Here is a 20,477-nt window from a genome sequence, read left to right on the forward strand (position 1 = left end):
TTAGGCTACATGATTTTGCACAATAAAATGGCCATGAGTGGCCAAACATGGAATTTTGTGATCTGAATGTAAAAAAACAATTTAAAAGAGGAAAAAATGTCAAACTCATAAAACATGGACTTAAAGGACTAAGATGATAGGGTACCCTATGTAATGAGTTAGCAACACTTGAGGATCACAACTGGCAAGATTATTCAGTGAGTAAACGTGCCTGTCTCCAATCCCAAAGACCTGAATTCAACCCTCAGGACCCTCAGGGCAAAAAGAGAAGCCAGAATCCTTCAAGTATTTCTCTGATCTCTGCACTCACACTGTGGAAATTGTGTGTGTGTGTGTGTGTCACGCACACACACACACACACACACACAAAACAAAACAAAACAAATAAATAAAAACCATAGAAGACTTAGACAACCTTCAGACTTTACAATGTTTATCCTAAAATTAAGCTAATACTAGTTCATTAAGTCACAAATATGGGAAATCCAGACCTATGAAATGACAAATATTTGAAGAGAATCTGAGTTACTAAAAAAAGGTAACCGCCTTTAAAATTACAGAATCTAAAGTCAAATAATTATTAAAGCCAAAACCTGAAAGTAATATTGGTATTGTTTTGTTACTATTGTTGGATTTTTCAAATGATTCTATTTATAAAAAATTCTTCCTTTATTTTTGTTTTTGAGTTCTCTTACAACTTTTTACTTTTAACATAACATATAATTTGAGATGAATTGAATACAAAATTATGTTTCCATACTCTATAACCATTTTAGAACTTATTATAGGTCTGACACTGACCTATCTTGTTGAGAATAAAAGGAAAATTAACAATATGTTATATTTTAAATTAACATGAATAATTCAAGAAGTGTACCTAAGACATCCTTCCAGAATTTATCTAGACATGGGAAAAGGAGAATTTTGCTTACTTTAAGTTTGCTTGAAATCTATTGCTTTACATTTTTAAAGCAGTAGCTGAAAATACTAAGAGTAAGATCCAGAAATTTCCCTTCCTGCCAGCAGAGTCCTGCTGCTGGATGAATACAGCCTACTCTTTCCTTTCAGTCAACTTAAGAGAGCAGGTCCATTAAGTTTGAAAGCAATAGAAATCAAATATTAAAGTCCAACTATGCTATACTTAGAAAAGGAAAACTCATGCGTAGGAACTATTAGGTGTAATCATTTAGTTGACCAGTGAGTACCTGAAGTCAATAGCATTGAGTCCAAGCAGCATGCCAGCAAGCATATTTGCTTCTTCACCCAAGACAATGGCTCCATCTTCATAAAACCTCCTGAGAAATACAACGAGTGAATACATGAGTATGAAAAACAAGCCAACATTTGACCTATAGAAATCACAGCCATATGAAAAGCTTAATTTCACTGGACTCATATTTTTAAAAGGTCAGTACTGTAGTTTCAAAAATATTTACACCCCAAAATAAAAATAACCCAAAACATCCAAACTCATTATCCTAAATAAAATCATTACTCCTTATTTTTTAAAATACTCTCTGGAAAAAATATCTAAATTAATAATCTCAATGGACCTTGGATATGCAGAAATTCCTTAGTAAAGGGTAATATAAATGTCCAGCAAGAGTTGGCATATTCAGGCTCTATGTTAAGGGTCTGTTTTCAAAACTGCATAGACATTAGTTTTTTATGTACATACAGAAAGAAGAATTTTTTGTCATTCTGCAGTGCTAAGAGTTACTGACCAAGTTTATAACTTAGAACAAATGGTGTTTTATAATTTATGCTCACGTTAATACTATGATACACAAGCAGAAGGTTATCAAGATGCCTGTATATGAAAAAAGAAACTAACCATTCTCTAACAACATGTGAACAAAATTTGCCTCTGCTATTGACTAGAGCATTCTGTTCTGGTTAATGCTCATTTAAAATTTCTTTTCAAACTATTCAGAAATTTACCAGCTATTAAAGGTTAATACCATTTTCTGAATTTCATATTCATGAGCTGCTCAAGTAGGCAACCCAGTTCTCTAAATTATTTCTACTAAATCACACAGCCTCTTTTAAAACAAAAATATTTAAAGAAAATTTAGCCATGTTATAGTTCACAAGGAAGCTTTGACTAGTAAAAAGTATGAAGAGGAAATGAGAGCCAACTCGTTTACTCTCTGACACGTGTACAGTACAAACATACCAGGAGGGTTAGCCTGGAACAAATGCTAAAAAGACCACTAGTACTAAGATAGTCCAGCCCATATTTCCCTCTTTACTCTTCTCTCCCATGCCTACCTTGGTGAGATGGAACCTATATAAGTGTTGTTAACATTGCCAAGAATAGGAGATTAGATAAATCATAAGCCTACCTTGCACCTTCTGAAAATTGCTTATGGTGAATTTACATAAAAGGAGAACAAGTAAAACTTCTAGTCTAACAAAGATTAGCAAAATTAGTGATTTTTCTATAAATTTAATAAAAGTGTTCCAGGAAAGAGACATTTAGATTAAAAACATGGATTTTGTTCCCACTCCAGTCTAGTTTTTTTTTTTAATCAGAGTATATTATAGACTTGTAGAAGAACTATACCTCTAATGTTTCTTTTCTCATAGTTGAAAGAAAAAAATTACTAGAAATCAATTTCTAAAAGATCAAATGTTTTAGAAACTATAGCTATATAACATATTGTGTGTCTCATTTGGTGTGTACTAGCTACAAATAAAAAGCCCTAACAGTTTGTGAGATATATCAAGGGAACAATGTAGATGCCTTACAAAGATAGGGCTCAAAGAAGCCAAATGTTTTTATGGTTTAATAACCATAAAATAAATTCACTATAAAAGTGGCTGGTTACTTCTATAACATTTGTGCTACTACTGTACCGGTATATCTTGCAGGAAGGTCTCTGTTACAGGGCCCAGGGTTTGAAACTGGGTGAAATTTATTACTTTTCTCCTCTAGTAGTATGTAAAGTACCTTCCAACATCATACATATTTATCAGTAGTAGCTTCTACTTGGGCACCAACTCAATTTCTCCACCTTCAATAACGTAAGTAAGTTGCTATCTTCAACAATAGGGTCTTGCCATCTGGTTATGACTTGGCCCTTCCTGAGCAGCCCCTCTCCTTTCCCTTTCTGCATACTGTGCCCTGACAAGTCTGTACAGACTAGTGTCCACATATGTGATGTCCACATACCTTCTGCTTCATCCATCTCTTTTTATTTTAACCATTGCAATGTAAAAAGTATTTTGCTTGATTTCTCTTACAGCTATCACTTCATGCACAGTAGGCCGATGAAGGCCCAGCACACATGCATGCTTCTGAAAGCTGGACTGCAGGTCACACTCGGCTACCACTGATACCTAACTATCTCCTTTGTCTCCTACTAGCCCTTACTACTGGCCCTTACCCTCTACCACCTGCTTTTCAGTGGTTCCAGATAATTAAATTCTGTAGAACATTAATAAATAATAATCATATTATAAGAATTATAATAATAATTAAACTACTTAGAAAAGAATTCTAACTCTTTGATTTTGAGAATCACCTAACTGTCCTTTATTTTCTTATAAGAGATATTATTTTTAAAGATTTGCTTTTTAAAATTTTATGTGTATGAGTGTTTTGCTTATATGTATGTATGTGGCCCACTTGTATGCCTTAGATCCTTGGATGCCAGAAGAAAGCATCAGATACCCTGGGACTAGAGTTACAGATGGATGTGAGCCACCTTAAAGGTGCTGGGTATTGAACCCAGACCCTCTGGAAGAGCAACCAGTGCTCTTAACCACTGAACCATTTCTCCATCCCTTTTAAAATACCCATCTTGAGTCCACCATAGTTTGAAATTACAGATTAGGAGTCAAACGACAAAAATCTACATTTTCGCTAGTGTCAATGCTGTATTAAGGGCTGCTGAAGAATATCAAAGAGAGAACTATTTACTTATCTGAGTCTAAGGATCTCTTATACTTAACGTATATAATTTATTTTAATGAGATGGTAGAAATTAGTTCTACTAACGAGTAAATGAGCCAACTTTTTTTATTAGATATTTTCTTTATTTACATTTCAAATGCTATCCCGAAAGTTCCCTATACCATCCCCCTGCCCCTGCTCCCCTACACCGACTCCCACTTCTTGGCCCTGGCGTTCCCCTGTGCTGGGGCTTATAAAGTTTGCAAGACCAAGGGGCCTCTTTTCCCAACGATGGCCAATTAGGCCATCTTCTGCTACATATGCAGCTAGAGACATGAGCTCAGGGGGTACTGGTTAGTTCATATTGTTGTTCCACCTATAGGGTTGCAGCCCCCTTCAGCTCCTTGGGTACTTTCTCTAGCTCCTCCATTGGGGACCCTGTGCTCCATCCAATAGCTGACTGTGAGCATCCACTTCTGTGTTTGCCAGGCACTGGCATAGCCTCACAAGAGGCTGCTATATCAGGGTCCCTTCAGCAGAATCTTGCTGGCATGTGCATTAGTATCTGGGTTTGGTGACTGATGGTGGGATGGATCCCTGGGTGGGGTAGTCTCTGGATAGTCCATCCTTTCATCTTAGCTCCAAACCTTGTCTCTGTAACTCTTTTCATGGGTATTTTGTTCCCTATTCTAAGGAGGAATGAATTATCCACACAATGGTCATCCTTCTTGGTTTTCTTGTGTTTTGCAAAATGTATCTTGGGTATTCTAAGTTTCTGGGCTAATATCCGCTTATCAGTGAGTGCATATCTAGTGACTTCTTTTGTGATTGGGTTACCTCACTAAGGAGGATATCCTCCAGATATATCCATTTGCCCAAGAATTTCATAAATTCATTGTTTTTAATAGCTGAGTAGTACTCCATTGTGTAAATGTACCACAGTTTCTGTATCCATTCCTCTATTGAGGGACATCTAGGTTCTTTCCAGCTTCTGGCTATTATAAATAAGGCTGCTATGAACATAGTGGAGCATGTGTCCTTATTAGCAGTTGGAAGATCTTCTGGGTATATGCCCAGGAGAGGTATTGCTAGATCTTCTGGTAGTACTATGTCCAATTTTCTGAGGAACCGCCAGACTGATTTCCAGAGTGGTTGTACAAGCTTGCAATCCCACCAGCAATGGAGGAGTGTTCCTCTTTCTCCACAACCTCGCCAGCATCTGCTGTCACCTGAATTTTTGGTCTTAGCCATTCTGACTGGTGTGAGATGGAATCTCAAGATTGTTTTGATTTGCATTTCCCTGTTGATTAAGGATGTTGAACATTTTTTCAGGTGTTTCTCAGCCATTCGGTATTCCTCAGTTAAGAATTCTTTGTTTAAGCCAGGCGTGGTGGCGCACGCCTTTAATCCCAGCACTTGGGAGGCAGAGGCAGGCAGATTTCTGAGTTCGAGGCCAGCCTGGTCTACAAAGTGAGTTCCAGGACAGCCAGGGCTATACAGAGAAACCCTGTCTCAAAAAACCAAAAAAAAAAAAAAAAAAAAAAAAAAAAAGAAAGAAAGAAAGAAAGAAAGAAAGAAAGAAATCTTTGTTTAGCTCTGTACCCCATTTTTAATGGGGTTATTTGGATTTCTGGAGTCCAGCTTCTTGAGCTCTTTCTATATATTGGATATTAGTCCTCTATCAGATTTAGGATTGGTAAAAATCCTTTCCCAATTTGTTGGTGGCCTTTGTGTCTTGTTGACAGTGTCTTTTGCCTTACAGAAATGAGCCAACTTTTTAAGCTAATGAATTTTTAAAGACAATAAGTAAAATATTTGCTAGTTGTTAAATAATTTATTCCAGTCAAACCATAGTCCACATGCACTAGCATGACACTATAATTCAACAGTGAGTCTAGAGGACAAATTCAAGAGGAAGACTCCTTAAGAGGCTTGCCTGTCATCGTTTCAACTTTCAATTATTGTTTCTCTGTGAGGAAAATTTCAGAAAATATATGTCTAAGTCTGACATACTTACACAATGAATTCAACTAATCCGAAGAAATCTTACATTTACCACTTAGTTGAAGACATTAGTCGTTTACACATTAAAGGCATAGAAGGAAATTTATATTTATCTTCTTAATAAAACTTATATCATCACTTTCCAAGATTTCAAGAGATCATAAATTTTCAGCCATTCAATACTGTCTCATAGAAAGACTGGAATAGAAAAGCATGCTAAAATTGCTCAGTGGCAAAGCAGAACATAAAGCAAGCATACAATAAAAACAAAACGCTCCTCTGTTAACAGTATTTTTAGTTCTAAAGAAAATGTTTTTTGAGAGCACTAACAAAAGTGCACACTGAATTCCAAGAAGATAAATATTTAAAGTACTGAGGCAAAAATACATAAAATTCCACACAAATAAAAGAGTATATCATTGGGTATTGCTCAATATTTTCCATGCAAACAATTTTTCATATTTTTGTGATCTTATTTTTATTAGGTGCATTCCTACCAATTGTTTCTTTTGGCTAAAAATCGGTTAATGGCTAGCAGTGTTTTTGTTGATTACATATAAATTAGCTCTCTTAAAATGCCATCTGATTGTTCACTCTGAAAGCCTCTTTTACGGCCTTTCGGGTTGGTAAACAACAGATAACCTGTGGGTTAGATTGAAATATTCCTGTACAGTATCATGCTTCAAATTACCCTTTTGTAAAGATAATAAGTTTTACTCTGAAAGCGCATTGTTAAAATATGAGGAAGCTTATAAGTTCAAGAAATTTTGTTACGAATACTTTTCTTTCCCGTTTCCAGTTTAATCTGTACATAGAAATTATAAGGAACACATGAGAGAAAGTCCTCCCATATGGTAGACAAAATAGCATAAATAAGCATTTCATTATGCTTAAAGTTAAAATGAATGTGAAACGGATAGAGTGTAAATCTCCAAAGATCTTAAGAATGTGAGAATCATTGGTTATTTTACCAATGACTATATAACAAATCCTTCCTTATATGTGACAAAAACTATGCTGTTTACTGCATTTATAACTGTAAAAAGAAAGTAAGAAAAGAGAAGAAGAGAGGAAGGAAGGAAGGAAGGAAGGCAGACAGACAGACAGATAGACAGTTCCTTCCCTCTGCAGCATAACATCTCAGAAAGTTGATAGGCAAAAAACAAAGAAAAAAGATAATTATGGGTGGTGGTAAATACTACAAAGTAGGTAAATAGTTTCTTGAGGAAGACAAAGATGAGATCTTAATGTTGGAGTCATTAAAAACTGGTATACTTGTGCTTAATTTGAGTTTAACCACAGAAGGTTTTGTAAGCTGTGAGACATTTACAAAAACAGTGAACAATATGTATTGAGCATAGTGCATAATTATAATTATTTTATTCAAGTTCTTTTAATTTTGCTACTACAGCTACTGTATATCATCATCCTCCAGAGAAGTTAAACAACTCATTGCAGGGCCCACAGCCAGACAGCAGTAAAAGCAGGGAAGGTTTCAAGAAATTTAACTGAAACATGCTGCCTAAGGCAATAAGTACTCATTTACATATTTTATGGAAAAATTTGCAAGATCTCCAACTTTCAAGGTAGGTCAGCAGGTGTATGCTCTTGGTGGGGACAGCTGCTGTTATGAACACCATGACAAGAGCAGCCCTGAGAGGAAGGGCTTTATTTGGCTTACAACTTGACAAAAAACCTAGACAGCACATCATCTGTCATCAGTTACCTATCATTTCCTTCCAATTCCTCTGCCAAGGACGCTATATATATCCCAATCTATATATATCACTAACCTTATTCCTATTTCTTTGTACTTATTTAGCTATCCTGGACATTTCAATTATTGAACTTATATACTACCTGGCCTTCTGTAAAGGGCTTCTTTGGCTTGGCATGTTACCAAGGTTTATCTTTGGATTTGCATGTTGCCAACATATGCCATTACTCCAATCAATGTTATGGATGAATGAGAGGATACATCTTGTCTCTTTAGGCAATAAGGATTTAGGTTGTTTTCTTTTTGGGTTATTATGAATAATGCTGCTATAAATAGATGGACATTTTACAACTGTGGTATCAATTTTATATGCATGCATCAATATATAGGTATAACAAACATCCACACACTCTACCCCTAGGTGTCATATTATAGGTCTTATGATAATTTTGCATTAAAACTTTTTCAGCAACTGCAGACTGTTTTCAAAATGGCTATGATATTTTACTTTTCAAACAAGCAATGCATTGGGGATCCAAATTTTCCAAGTTCTTATCAACATTTGTTTTCCTGTAATCTTTTGTATATACACATCTTACTTCATATGAAATAGTATTTTATAATATTTCTGATTTTCATTTCTCAGTAGCTAATGATGCTGATCTCTTCATTAATTACTTTTTTAGTGCTACAACTGAATATCTGATGAGCAATTTAAGAGAGAAGGTGCTTAATTTGACTCACATTTGAGGAAGTCACCTATCATGGAGGGAAAGGCGTGGTAGAGTCCAGTACAGTGGGAACCTAAGGCTGTCCTCATGTTTTAGCAGACCCAGAAACGTAGTAGGGGACTACTCAACTGGATTTCTCCTCTTTTTATTCAGCTTGGGACACCACAGATAGCAAGATGTCACCTGCATTCATGATGGATCATCTCTCCATGGTCAAATTTGTCTAGAAACCCCATCTTAAAGATATACTCAGAAATCCAAGTTCTGCCAAGCTAACAATGAAAATTAACCATCAAGGCTTTACTTTGCTATTTATGAACAATATACCTTTGCCAGAGCAAAGCTTGCTCATTTTTACTAACTAATGGTAAAAGTTTTCTCTATATATTCTAGATACATGTTCTTTATAAGATATGTGATTTTTAAAATTTTTCCTATTCTGTGTTCTTGTTTACTTTCTCAATGGTGTCTATTGAAAGATCAAGTTATAAATATTGATGTCCAATTTATCTTTTGATCATTGTACATGGGATATCATGTCAAGGAAATATCAAAGAGCTAAACCTATGTTTTCTTTCAATAATTTTTTATTTAAATCGGATCTACTTGGAGTTTTTCTATAAGTCATGAGGTAGAACAATTCAAAAGCAAGTTTTAATAATTTTTTTCATCATAATACAGAAGCTTTCCTCATCTATGAAAAACATCCCAACATATCCACTGAATACCTGAAACTGTAAAATCTATACTTGCAGTCAATATGCAAGTTCAGCTTCCAATTTTTGACCTAAAGGTACTGAGAAAACAGTAGTCCTTCAATAGCAATTGTGCTTCAGATTTGCATTTTTATCTTCTGCAGGGTAGGAGCAGGGCAATGGCAGTGAGTTGTCACCCCAGTTAACCAGTCCATCATCACATGGTTACTAGTATATAAAAACATACTTGCTGTTGTACTTGCCCAGCCATGGGCTTTCGTAAGTTTTGATACTATTAAATTGCAGTAGGCTAAGTTCTGATGCCTGCAGTTGGTGCACTAAATGTGGTTTTGACTTAAAATGTTTTCAACATGCTATGAGATTCTCTAGACATAAGCCTATCATAACCTCAGGAGCAACTGCCATTGCTATTCTATGCTTCCCCTATATATTCATACTATGATAAAATTTAACATAAATAAGTCACATGAAGAGATTAACAGTAACAACTGATTAAAGCAGGTATTAGCAACCGCGTGTAAAGACAGTTGCATGAAATGCATGAATTACTCCTGGAATTTCCCAGTCAATGAGTAACAGAAGTTTTAGAAAGAAAATTAATAGATATCAAAGGATAATTTTAATGTAAAAATTTATCATATTTATAGATTCTAAAACTCTTGGTTCTTAAGAGATTTAGCAACTTACTACTATTCTAGCCACTTTTCTAAACTTGAAAGCTCCATCTTAAGTGATAGCTCAGGAATTTAAAAGTTATTTTATACTTTATTCCTTCCTTTAGTTATATGAAAATATTGTAAAAACTGACACTTCTTTATGACATAATTTATCATTTTAAATGAAATACTGAAGCAGCTAAATTTAGGTTTTCATAAAGCTAAATTTTATCTTTCTAGTTTCCAAATCTATTATTGCCAATATTTATTACTTAAAACGTTCACAAAAATATTTTCAAATATTGTTTCAAATGTCACTTGTATAAAATTTGGCTTAATGTTTCTAATTAATCCTTAGTCTGTGGATGGACAGAAATTAAACTTTGAACAAACCAATTCAGTTTTAAATTCACTTTTCATTTAAGATTTTCTTCAGAATGTTATCAAAGTGATTTTGCACCTTAAAACAAAATCTTAGATTATATTCTATCACTTCACAATTCTGGCTGTCTCCAGTTAACACCCAAATTCCTGAATCACAAAACGTTCCAAGTTTTTATTCTTTTTTTTTTCCAGTTGCTCCTCAAGACACTTTTCACTTTAGCACAGAGTTCACATGAAATTCTTTAATACTTTGAAGGCAGTTATGTACTCCAAGAATTTGTACTTCAGTTCCCCACCCTTCCTCCACCCTTCCTCCATCCTTGGATATTCACAGATTACTGCTTCAAAGTTGCCTGCCTTAGCTCCTCCCCTTGAACTGGGGTAAATATGCTGTCACTATTTTAAAAACTATCATTTCTCTTTGTCTGCGGAGTCAGACAGAACAAGAAGAAATCCACTTGATTCAGACACTCTCAAGATTCTGACAGGGTTAAATTCTCCTTCTTTAAGCGCTTATGTCTGGAAGCATTCAGATAAAAGGTAATGTGCAACTATTCTCTCCAGGACTATTCTTATATTTTGCAAATTTACTCTTCTAAATGTGTTTGTTTAGCCAGGAATTTACATTCAAATTACTTATAATGAAAGAGTTATTTGAATTTATTTCTGTAAAAATAACAAAATTAAGTAGTTAAAAACATTCTGGGGTTTCACATTTGTTAGTCACACTCTAAGAAGAAAATTCTAAACTATTTTTGTGCTCACTTTCCTTCTTGTGAATTATGAAGCCACTGTATTCACATTCAAGCACCTTTGTTAGGGCTGATATGCTTATGTATACTATATACATGCATGCATATAGTATGCACGAAGCCACATTTGTGTTTGAATAGAATATGGCTATATAATATTACAATACCTTTTATTTTGGAAACTTTTGTGTTTTGAACTGAATCATTTCCTTTCTCATCAGGATACAGACAGATGTAAGACAATGCTAAAATGTTTCCCTTTAATTTTTAAACTATTGTTCCAAGAAAAATCTATTAAAAAATTATGTCTATCACACCCAATCGAGTCAACTAAAACACAGGACTAATAACGAGAGAAATTTCTGTAGAAAAGATGAAATACATTATAATTATATAAGAGATAATTATTATATACGTTTAGTTTTAATTTAGATTTTTTTGTTTAGCATACTAGATTCTGATATTATGCTATAGTTTTATTTACAAAGCCTTTGTACCCTCAATATTTCTTCTTATAATTAACTTTGTCTGTGGTGATAAAAGTTCATTTTGTCAGGTTCATTTTAAAGGTCTAAGAATTTATCATCTTACTATCCATCTTTAGAGATTTCCCAAAAGTATCAAGTTGATAAAAAATCTCAATAATTACATACTATATTTATCTTATTAAAATACTTTTGTAGTTAAAAGTCTTTTCCTGATCAAATTTATTATCATACTTTTTGTATCTGTCAAATTAAAAGTTTACTGTTTTATTTATTATCTACAGAGTTGAAAAATTCTCAGTAAATATCTGTACCAGCTAGCTGGCTAAAAGAATGTCATAACCCATGTCAAGGTTTTATTAAAATCTAGAGTGTTAAATCCATCAAGACATGGAAATTGAGGTTCTAGATTCGTGAGTCTTTATTCCTAATCCTCTTTATCAAAACTGATCTACAGCTTCGATTTTACCATCCTTTTCAGAACTAAGAATGAGGTTAAATAAGTAAAGTCGTTTAGAAGCACTAAGGCAGCCTTTCTGGGAGATGGGAAATGTTCTACAACTTGCCACAACGTACCTGAAAAGTCTTATGACAGCTAAACAACAAAATTTGGATTTTATACGATCCTATTTAATTTTATCTTATGTAGTATCTTGTGCCCGTGACACTCTACAGTATATGTCTAAGATAATAAGATTATTAAATGCTTTCATTTACAAGTACTTCTGACATAGAGGAAAGTAGTGTCATCAACAGCAATAAATATAGGTCACCAGACAAGAACTAAATACTTATCAACTGTTGTGTAGCAAGAACCTTTGCAATACCAATTAAAAAGCAATAAAGTCTTCATTTTGACAAAGCAAACAACAGGTCATCCCTTAAATCTATGTAACCTTAGAAAAACAATATCTACAAAGAGGTCATTGAAAAGACAACAAACCCATTGTTAATTCTGTACATGAATGATAGAAAGAAATGATCTACTTATAGTCTTCCCAAGCAAAATAATAAGGAAGCACTATACTAGGGAAAGAGATCAGATATTTAGGAATTTCATACTTAGAACTTCCTTCAGATTTGTCAGAGGAAAGTGAATGGGGGGAATGAAGCTCAAATCACCGACGGATTGATACTCAGAATGATTCAATGAAAAGACATTTGAGGTGATACCGTGTATACCTTTACACCAATCAGTAAGTCAAATGTATAGTCAGGTGACAAATTACACTTTTCTAAGAAGACAGTAGATTTATCTGAGCAGTAGGAAAAAAAAAAAAAAAACAAAAAAACAGATGATCTGAGAGCTGAGAACTTCAGACTGCCTCTTTATTCTGATTTTCAAATCATAAATAATAGAAAATTGAAAGGACTTTTAAACCTGGTTGTTTTGAAGTCTCTCAAAGCTGTAGAAATGTATTCAGACAAATGTTTTTCCATGAGTGCTACTCTGATCCAGGCTCGACCCTAAGAGAAACAAGAAAGGATCAAATAAGAAACTTAAGAAATATTTTCTATATACTGTCAAATATCTGTATAATAACAATAAGGAATAAATAATTTAAAATAAAGAATAACCAAGAAAAACATCTAAGAAGATAAACAGAAAACTTTGGCTATGTTAAATATGTATTTTTGTCTTTCAGAAGATAATATGACATATCAAATTACAGCTATGTCCTTTGTATTTTGAATCAATAAAATTTGTTTTATTCAAATAAATAAAATTCTACTTTAATATCCAAAGGCAACATGCTAGTTAAAATGAGTCCCCTTATAAAACAGGATCTTTAGTATTCACTTCAATAATACGTTTTCGAAAAAAAATTCTACTCATACCCAAAGAGGAAGTTTTTATACTGACAGTAAATTACAATGTCATAAACCCAATCATAAACCCAAGTCATGAATTACTAAATTTGGAGCTCCTTCCCCCAAATTTAAGACACGCTACCAAAGATTTAAAATAGAAAACGACAAGAGGCCAGGGACCGAGGATGTAGCTCAGTGATACTGCATTTGCTTAGCATAATCCAGGTTCTGGTTTTACTCCTGCCCTCCCTGCAAAAAAACCCCTCAACTCAGATGTTAGCATATTTCAGCACAGAATCACAGACAAGCAATTCTGACTTGTGAATCATTAAACAATACTAGAAAGTATCAACACCTTTCAGTAGTAGACATTAGGTAGTTATTATTATTCCCTACATAGGTTGTGTGTGTGTGTGTGTGTGTTGGTTTGTGTGTGTGTGGGGGGGTGGGTGCGCGCGCATGCGCACGTGTGCGCACATGCCTGCACTTGCTTGTGGATGTGTGGAGGTCAGAAGTCAATTCCAGGTGTCTTTGTCTATTTATTGCTCTGTAGTTCCCTCCCCTGACTTTTTTTGAGACAAGGTCTCTTATCCAACCTGGAGATCATTACTGGACAGTAAGCACCTGGGATCTACTTGTTTCTTATCTAATTTCCCATACCTCTGCCTTGGAGTTACAGACCAGAGCCATCACACCAGGATTTTTATGTGGGTGCTTGGAGATTGGAATTCAGGTCATAAAGCCTGTGAAGAAAGCACTTTCCTTCACCAGGCTACCTCCCCAGCCATTTTTATAGCCTATTTAGACTGAAAGAATGTAAGGAATAATATCTGTAGAAAGAATGCAAAAGTACATTTACTTTCATTTCTACCTAGTTCTTCCCAATTCACCAGCAAATTTCATGCTACTGAATAACACAGAAAAGCAAAGGCAGTGGTTTGGCAGTGGGAACAAAGGTGCCTAGTCAACACATGTTATGCTCAACTACCGGGCTTGGACAAAGCATGAAAATATCCACAGATACAATGATTTTAGGTAGTGATCAAAACAACCAGGCCGGAACAGCAATGCTGCCAGGAATCAAAAGAACAACGGGGATGTAGTTGCAAGCCAATCTTCCCACTCCACTGACTTTCCCCTTGCTCTGCACTCAGTCCATTGTTCCTTTTGAGTAAACCTGGAGGATCCCACAGGCGGTGAGGCTGTTTGAAACAGAGGAAGGAAAAGGCAAGCTGCTGGGGGCCTCACAGACCCAGGCCTCTCCCTACAAATTTAGTTTGACACATCAACTAAAGTGGTTCACAACTAGTAGTGGGTTGTAAAATCAAAAGGCTACACTGTCACAGTATAGAAGCAAAGCAAGGTGCTTCCCAGAGAAAGTTAGGCACAGGAGACTGCGGTGGTTAGGTAAGAGATGTGGGGAAAGCCCTGCTTCCGGATTTATTAATTCTAATCCACACAGAGCTGCGCTGCACTTAGTTTCCTGCCCTTGCATGTGTGTGGAACTCTCTGTTGTGGTAACAAATTGTGCTAATTTTAATGATTTATTTTCTTTCAATAAAAGAACTTTTACTAGAATAGAAAAACAAACAAGACTTAGGGAGACTGTTGGCTACTATGATATAGAAAACCTGAAGCAGTGTTAAGGAATTTACACTTTATTACTTGGCAATAGTGAATCATCAAGACTTAAAAAAAAAAATTATGTGCCGGGCATGGTGGCGCACACCTTTAATTCCAGCACTTGGGAGGCAGAGGCAGGCGGATTTCTGAGTTCGAGGCCAGCCTGGTCTACAAAGTGAGTTCCAGGAAAGCCGGGGCTATACAGAGAAACCCTGTCTCGAAAAACCAAAAAAAAAAAAAAAAAAAAAAAAAAAAAAAAAAAAAAAAAAAAAAAAAAAAAAAAAAAAAAAAAAAAAAAAAAAATGAACATGGACAAGTTTTAAGAACATAATTATTATGCTACTCAAAGACTTTTGTGTATATTAAAATAGTTCTCATAAGAACTGTATGAGTTAGGGGTACAATATTATACCTACTTTACTATATGATGAAACAAAACAATATGCCATTAGTATAAGAAAAAAACCTTTCATCATCAAACAGACTGATCTATAAATTCCTCTTTCTTGTCCAAAGAATGAAATATCATCATTGAGAAGAGAAAAAAGATATCACAAAGTAAAGACATATATCTTGAATATCTTGATACATCTGACAAAAGACTCACTTATGGACTACAAAATAGTCTTTAAATTTTCTACAAATCCCCACCAAATTGAAAATGGATCTACTAATAGGTTCATCAAAAATGACCACAGTTTTAGTATGCAATTCTAGAATAAATTTGCTTCACTGTAATTGAAGTATTGATCTTTATTCTTTCTTTTTACAGTTACTACTTATATGGTGGCTTGTTAAATGAATTTTTTTACAACTAATTTCTATCACTTAATGCTATTCAAACATAGACAAAAGCTTACATAAGTGTATTTTCCTTAAGTTATTTTATATAATACATTTCTATTGCCATTTTTCAAATATACTTCAATTTTGATTATGATTTCCTCTTTCACCTAAGAGGTATTTAAAGGTCCTTCAAAATATCACCCATAAAGGGATCTTGCTGTCTTGTTATTATTGAGTCCAGCTTACTTCCACTTCGGCTAGAGAACCTACCTTACATGATCCTTTGAAGGTCATTGAGATCAATTTTGGCTCAGCAAACAGATAACGTTTATATAAGTGCTATGTGTATATGATGAGAATTCTATTTTATAGCTAGCTCTTTTAAAATGTCCAGTTTCCTAATACTCATCTTTGCTCCTATTTTAACCCACTATAATTACTTAAGAGTTTATTGGATCATCCATAGTTCTGTTTCTTTTGTAGGTTTCCTTGCTTCTTTTCTTTTGGGGGACTATGAGATTTGAGGCAGTTTTTTCATGTACTCCCAACTGGCCTTGAACTTGGGACCCTCTTTCTTCAGCTTCCTGAGTGTTGAGATTACAGGCATGTACCACCACACCTAGCTTGATGTTCTTTTTTGATATGCTTGACTTGATTGAATAACGGATATTGTTAACAATAAGTAACAACACTAGGATGCTTCCTCTCTCCACAGTTGATTTTTTTTCCCTTGAAGGCATGTAAAAGACCCAACACTTTTAGCCCTTTTAAAAAATTTTTGTTGATCTTTCTGAACTGTCTTTATCCTCAGTATGAAAACTTTCTGGCCTCAAATGAAAGTCTGGAGTGTTTACAGAACATTCTACCCAGTTTTTCCAGAACTTTAACCTCTTATTTTTACAAAATAAAATGAAACAAATTAGCCTGCTGTTTCATCTGCTGCTTAATCCTAGCTCACAGACTAAGCATTCCCCTTTCCCCAGGATTCATAACATGCCCCCATACTCCCCTCCACCCACCCCCCTCTCACTCTGACATATGGAGCTGATAAGTAAGCATGTTGTTCTATGGCTTCACAGCCCTTTTCCTTTGTAGCTGCAAGGTAAAATCCTGTGGTTCTACCTAGTACATGTCCACTGGGATGTAGGCCAGGCCAGGCTAGATAATATGGTATGAAGCTTGTTCATCCTCAAACCCTTTAAGTATCGGAACACCACCCTCCAGAATGCTCATGGTGGCTCTCTCTCCTCATGTAGCACCTGTTGGGATATGAAGGAAAAGCCCCATCATCCTGCCTGTAATCTGATGCTCTGTGTCTTCCAATGCTTTCCAATTTCATGGCTGCATGATGGCCCCTGTGGTCATAAAGCTCTCTCTGTAAATAAGGCACATTCTTAAGACTAATTTTGTACTGAAGTACATGTTTGTTGTCTTCTCAGTTATTTTCTGCATTCTGAGGACAAGCTGTTTACATACTTATTATTCCAGCCTTTATTAAAGAGGTTTACAAAACTTGTTATACTCATGTCTCCTATTTTATATTTGCAAACTAGAAAGCTAGCTTTCCATTTTATGGTTTTCAAATACTTGTTACCATTCTATACTTTATAGATCCATTCATCCATGCGACTTCTCTTGAACAATTTCTCAAATAAGAATGGTCAATAGGAAGAGAGTAGATATTTCCTGGTCTTCAGCCCTGCCACCAGGCACATTTTATTGAATCAAGATAAATGATCTGTCCAATAATCCTTCATAATGACTTAAAAACTGTAACACAAATTTGTTTTCCTTATCCATGATTCTGTGTGCTTACACTATGATTATGTATTTGTGCCTTAAAATTTGTTTTATTTACTGGAATTTGGGGATTTCATCATCCAGTAAAAAAAGAGCTAGCACAGATTCAGGAAGCACTTGAAGTACAAAGTGCTTCTAATAATGACTTAATCTGTACAATAAATATTGAAAATTTGTGAATATTTTCATTCAACTGTGGTGAGAGACTTATTTATGCTAAACATTACTCTCTGTGTGCATCCATTACACAGAGCATCCTGCTGTGGTGGAGACAGAAAGGCAATAAGCTCTGCATCTACCCAAATAGGAGGGAAATAAATTTTATTGTGGAAAGTTGTATTAGTTTTCTATTGCTATGCAGTAAATTGTAAATTTAGAGGCTTACGGTACACTGACTCAGCAACTTTACTAGTTAGAAGTCTGGGTGGGCAGCACCAGGACCTTTCTGTTTAACGTCACACAAAATGCTGGCCCCTGATGGGGGAGGATCTACACCCAAGTTCATGGCAGCAGACAGTCCAGTTATGCTCTTGTAGGTTGGCAACTGGTGCACCCCTTTTTTGTCCTCACGGTTATTGGAGTGTCCACTTTTAGCTTGCAGAGGCTACAGGCATTTTCACGTTCTGGTTCTCAACCTTATTCCAGACACTGGGGGAACCTAACCTCTCACAAGAGTTACATCTCTGAGTTTTGATTTACCACCAGATAAGGCAAATCTGGTTTTTTTAAAATTCTCAGTTAAAGGCCAACTAACTGCCTTTGCTATTTATTACATTTTCAAGGCATTTATTTTGGCTTCAAGTTAAAACTATGAAGAATGTGAAGAAGTAATGCTCTATTTCAAAAGTTGTCTAACATCGATATTTAATATTTAGGAGACTACTGAATACATACCTTAACAAATTAAAGGAAGAGCCTTGGCAATGTCAGTAGATGAAAAACCGAGACTCGTGGAGAACTCCCTTCCCTCACATAAGTGCCTTTAGCTACTCTAATTGAATCTCACATGGGTTTTCAACTCATATATCATCCTGAGACTTGGAGGACAGCAATTCTGGAAAACTGATGTGTTCAAAAGGTTTTGGTTATCTACAGAGATCTTCTTTATGAAAATTATTGATTCCAAAATATATTTTTATAGCAAAGTGAGAAGCTGAGGATCTAAATGCAGGTCCCTTGTGTATATACTTTGGCTTCCAGTTCTTAAATTTTAAGGGATTTCTTCAAATCCCTTAAAAAGGGAAGGTTGTGTCTCTGCATTTTCATGTGTTTCTTGTGCCTTTTCTTATGTTTGTTTTATCTCATTTTATTTCATTATTATTATTCCTTAGATGCCTGTTTGTCTTCTAAGTGCAGACAAAAAGGGTGTGGATCCGGATGGGAGGGGATGAAGTGAGGAACTGGGAGAACTAAGGGTGGGAAAAACCATAATTAGAATGTTTATATGAAATTAAATCTATTGACAATGAAAAATGAGTGGGGTGTAGAGAGAAGGCTTCAGCACCTTAGTAACAGCTATCAGACTGCAACCCCAAGCAGGCAGCAAAAATACCTAAAGAAGATGAAGGAACTATTTTTTGCCACAACCTTTTGCTTGTGTAGATTGGTTTCACCAAAAAAGTACAGCTAATCTTTTAACCTAAAGAAACTGAGCTATCATTCCTAAGTCATAAGGAAAGCATGGAAACAAAGCCAATACAAACTCAACTGAGGTGCAGTTTCAGTTTTAAATTTCTAAAACAATGATCTAAGTCGTGACTTGATCTTCAAATTGTAAATCTTTATTTTTCTACTTATGACAGACAGCCCAATAAAACATAAAACACTTTCTAAATTAAGGCTAACATACCTTATGTCTGTACTTCAGACCTTTTAAAAAGGTTTTTTATTTTTATTTTCTTACATATTTAAAAAAGATGGGAGACCCTAAGAAAGCTTTTAGGTAGAGTATATCTATTAATATGTATTGTACCTAACATTCTAACTCAGTAAATGGGAAGGTTCAGTGGCTCAGTGGGTAAGAGCAGCAGTTCAGCAACCGTGAGCCTAAGCCACATAACCCCAGCATGACTGCAGGGGCCTGTAATGCTAGCTTTCAGGGAGTGGCGGGTAGGGTTAGTCAGGTCAGAGGTTCTCTAGCTAGTCAACCAGCCAGCTCAGCCGAACAGCAGCCTTCCAGTTTAGGTGATATGCTAAGGAATGATCAAAGAAGACACCCAATGTGCATGCATAAGTGTGCAAATCTGTACATTTGAATGCAGCATGTGCCACACACTGACACAAAGATACACACACACACACACACACACACACAAATAAACACCTTCATCAAATGATAATTTTAAAAAGTTAGATGCAATGTAGATAGGTACCTAAAACAATGAACTTTAAATATATTATTGCATTACATTCATAGGCTTATCTTAAACTTTGACTTAATTATATGTTCATGCCTGGTTTTTGTAAGTCTATAAATTGGACATTTGGAAATTTTAAGTTAGGCAATTCTATTAAATACTAAATTCTACAAAACAGTTTAAAAATATATTTCCTGGTTAGATCAATTCTATCAGAAAAGCTTTTATGAAGCTTAAAGCAGTGAATGCAAGTTTCCCAAAAGTTTAATTTTTGCTTAAAAACTTGACCACTAGCAACAAATATTGTCAGTTGCTTTATCATGCATATTCTTCAGCAAGAAAAGTTATTTCTTTCAAGAAAATATCTGCCAAATGTTTAAATCTGAAAAAAATAATCGTGTGTGTGTGTGTGTGTGTGTGTGTGTGTGTGTGTATGTGTTCATGTGCACCTGTGTGTGAGTGCTTGTGGAAGCCAAAGGATAATGATGCATGTTATTCCTCAAGAGCTATTTACATTGATTTTTGAGACAAGGTTTCTCACAGGGATTACTAGTCAACCCGAAAGGATCTACTTGCCTCATCCAGGCATATAAAGCAATGCTTGGCTTTAAGTAGTTTCTGAGGATCAAACTCAGGTCTTTACGCTTATGCAATAAGCCCTTAAATGAAGGTCGGTTGGGTGTTTGGTTAATTGGGTTCGTTCATTCTCATTCTCACTCTCTCTCTCTCTCTCTCTCTCTCTCTCTCTCTCTCTCT

General features: G+C 35.2%; 2 protein-coding genes across 4 annotated transcripts in view; one reads left to right on the forward strand and one right to left on the reverse strand.

The window, feature by feature from the left end:
* Positions 1-20,477, reverse strand: part of Rundc3b (RUN domain containing 3B) — a 114,042-nt gene that overhangs the window by 50,220 nt on the left and 43,345 nt on the right. For both annotated transcript variants that reach the window (XM_021190719.2, XM_021190718.2), the window contains exons 4-5: positions 12,725-12,810; positions 1,206-1,295 (exon numbers count right to left, since the gene is read on the reverse strand). In XM_021190719.2, coding sequence (XP_021046378.1) covers positions 1,206-1,295; positions 12,725-12,810 — 176 coding nt within the window. The remainder of the gene's footprint in view (positions 1-1,205; positions 1,296-12,724; positions 12,811-20,477) is intronic.
* Abcb1 (ATP binding cassette subfamily B member 1) overlaps positions 10,545-20,477 on the forward strand; it is a 151,181-nt gene continuing 141,248 nt past the window's right edge. For both annotated transcript variants that reach the window (XM_029534937.1, XM_021190179.2), the window contains exon 1: positions 10,545-10,646. The gene's annotated coding sequence lies outside the window, so the exon portion shown is untranslated. The remainder of the gene's footprint in view (positions 10,647-20,477) is intronic.

Source organism: Mus pahari, chromosome 2 (genome assembly GCF_900095145.1).
Source record: "Mus pahari chromosome 2, PAHARI_EIJ_v1.1, whole genome shotgun sequence".
NCBI classification, from domain to species: domain Eukaryota; kingdom Metazoa; phylum Chordata; class Mammalia; order Rodentia; family Muridae; genus Mus; species Mus pahari.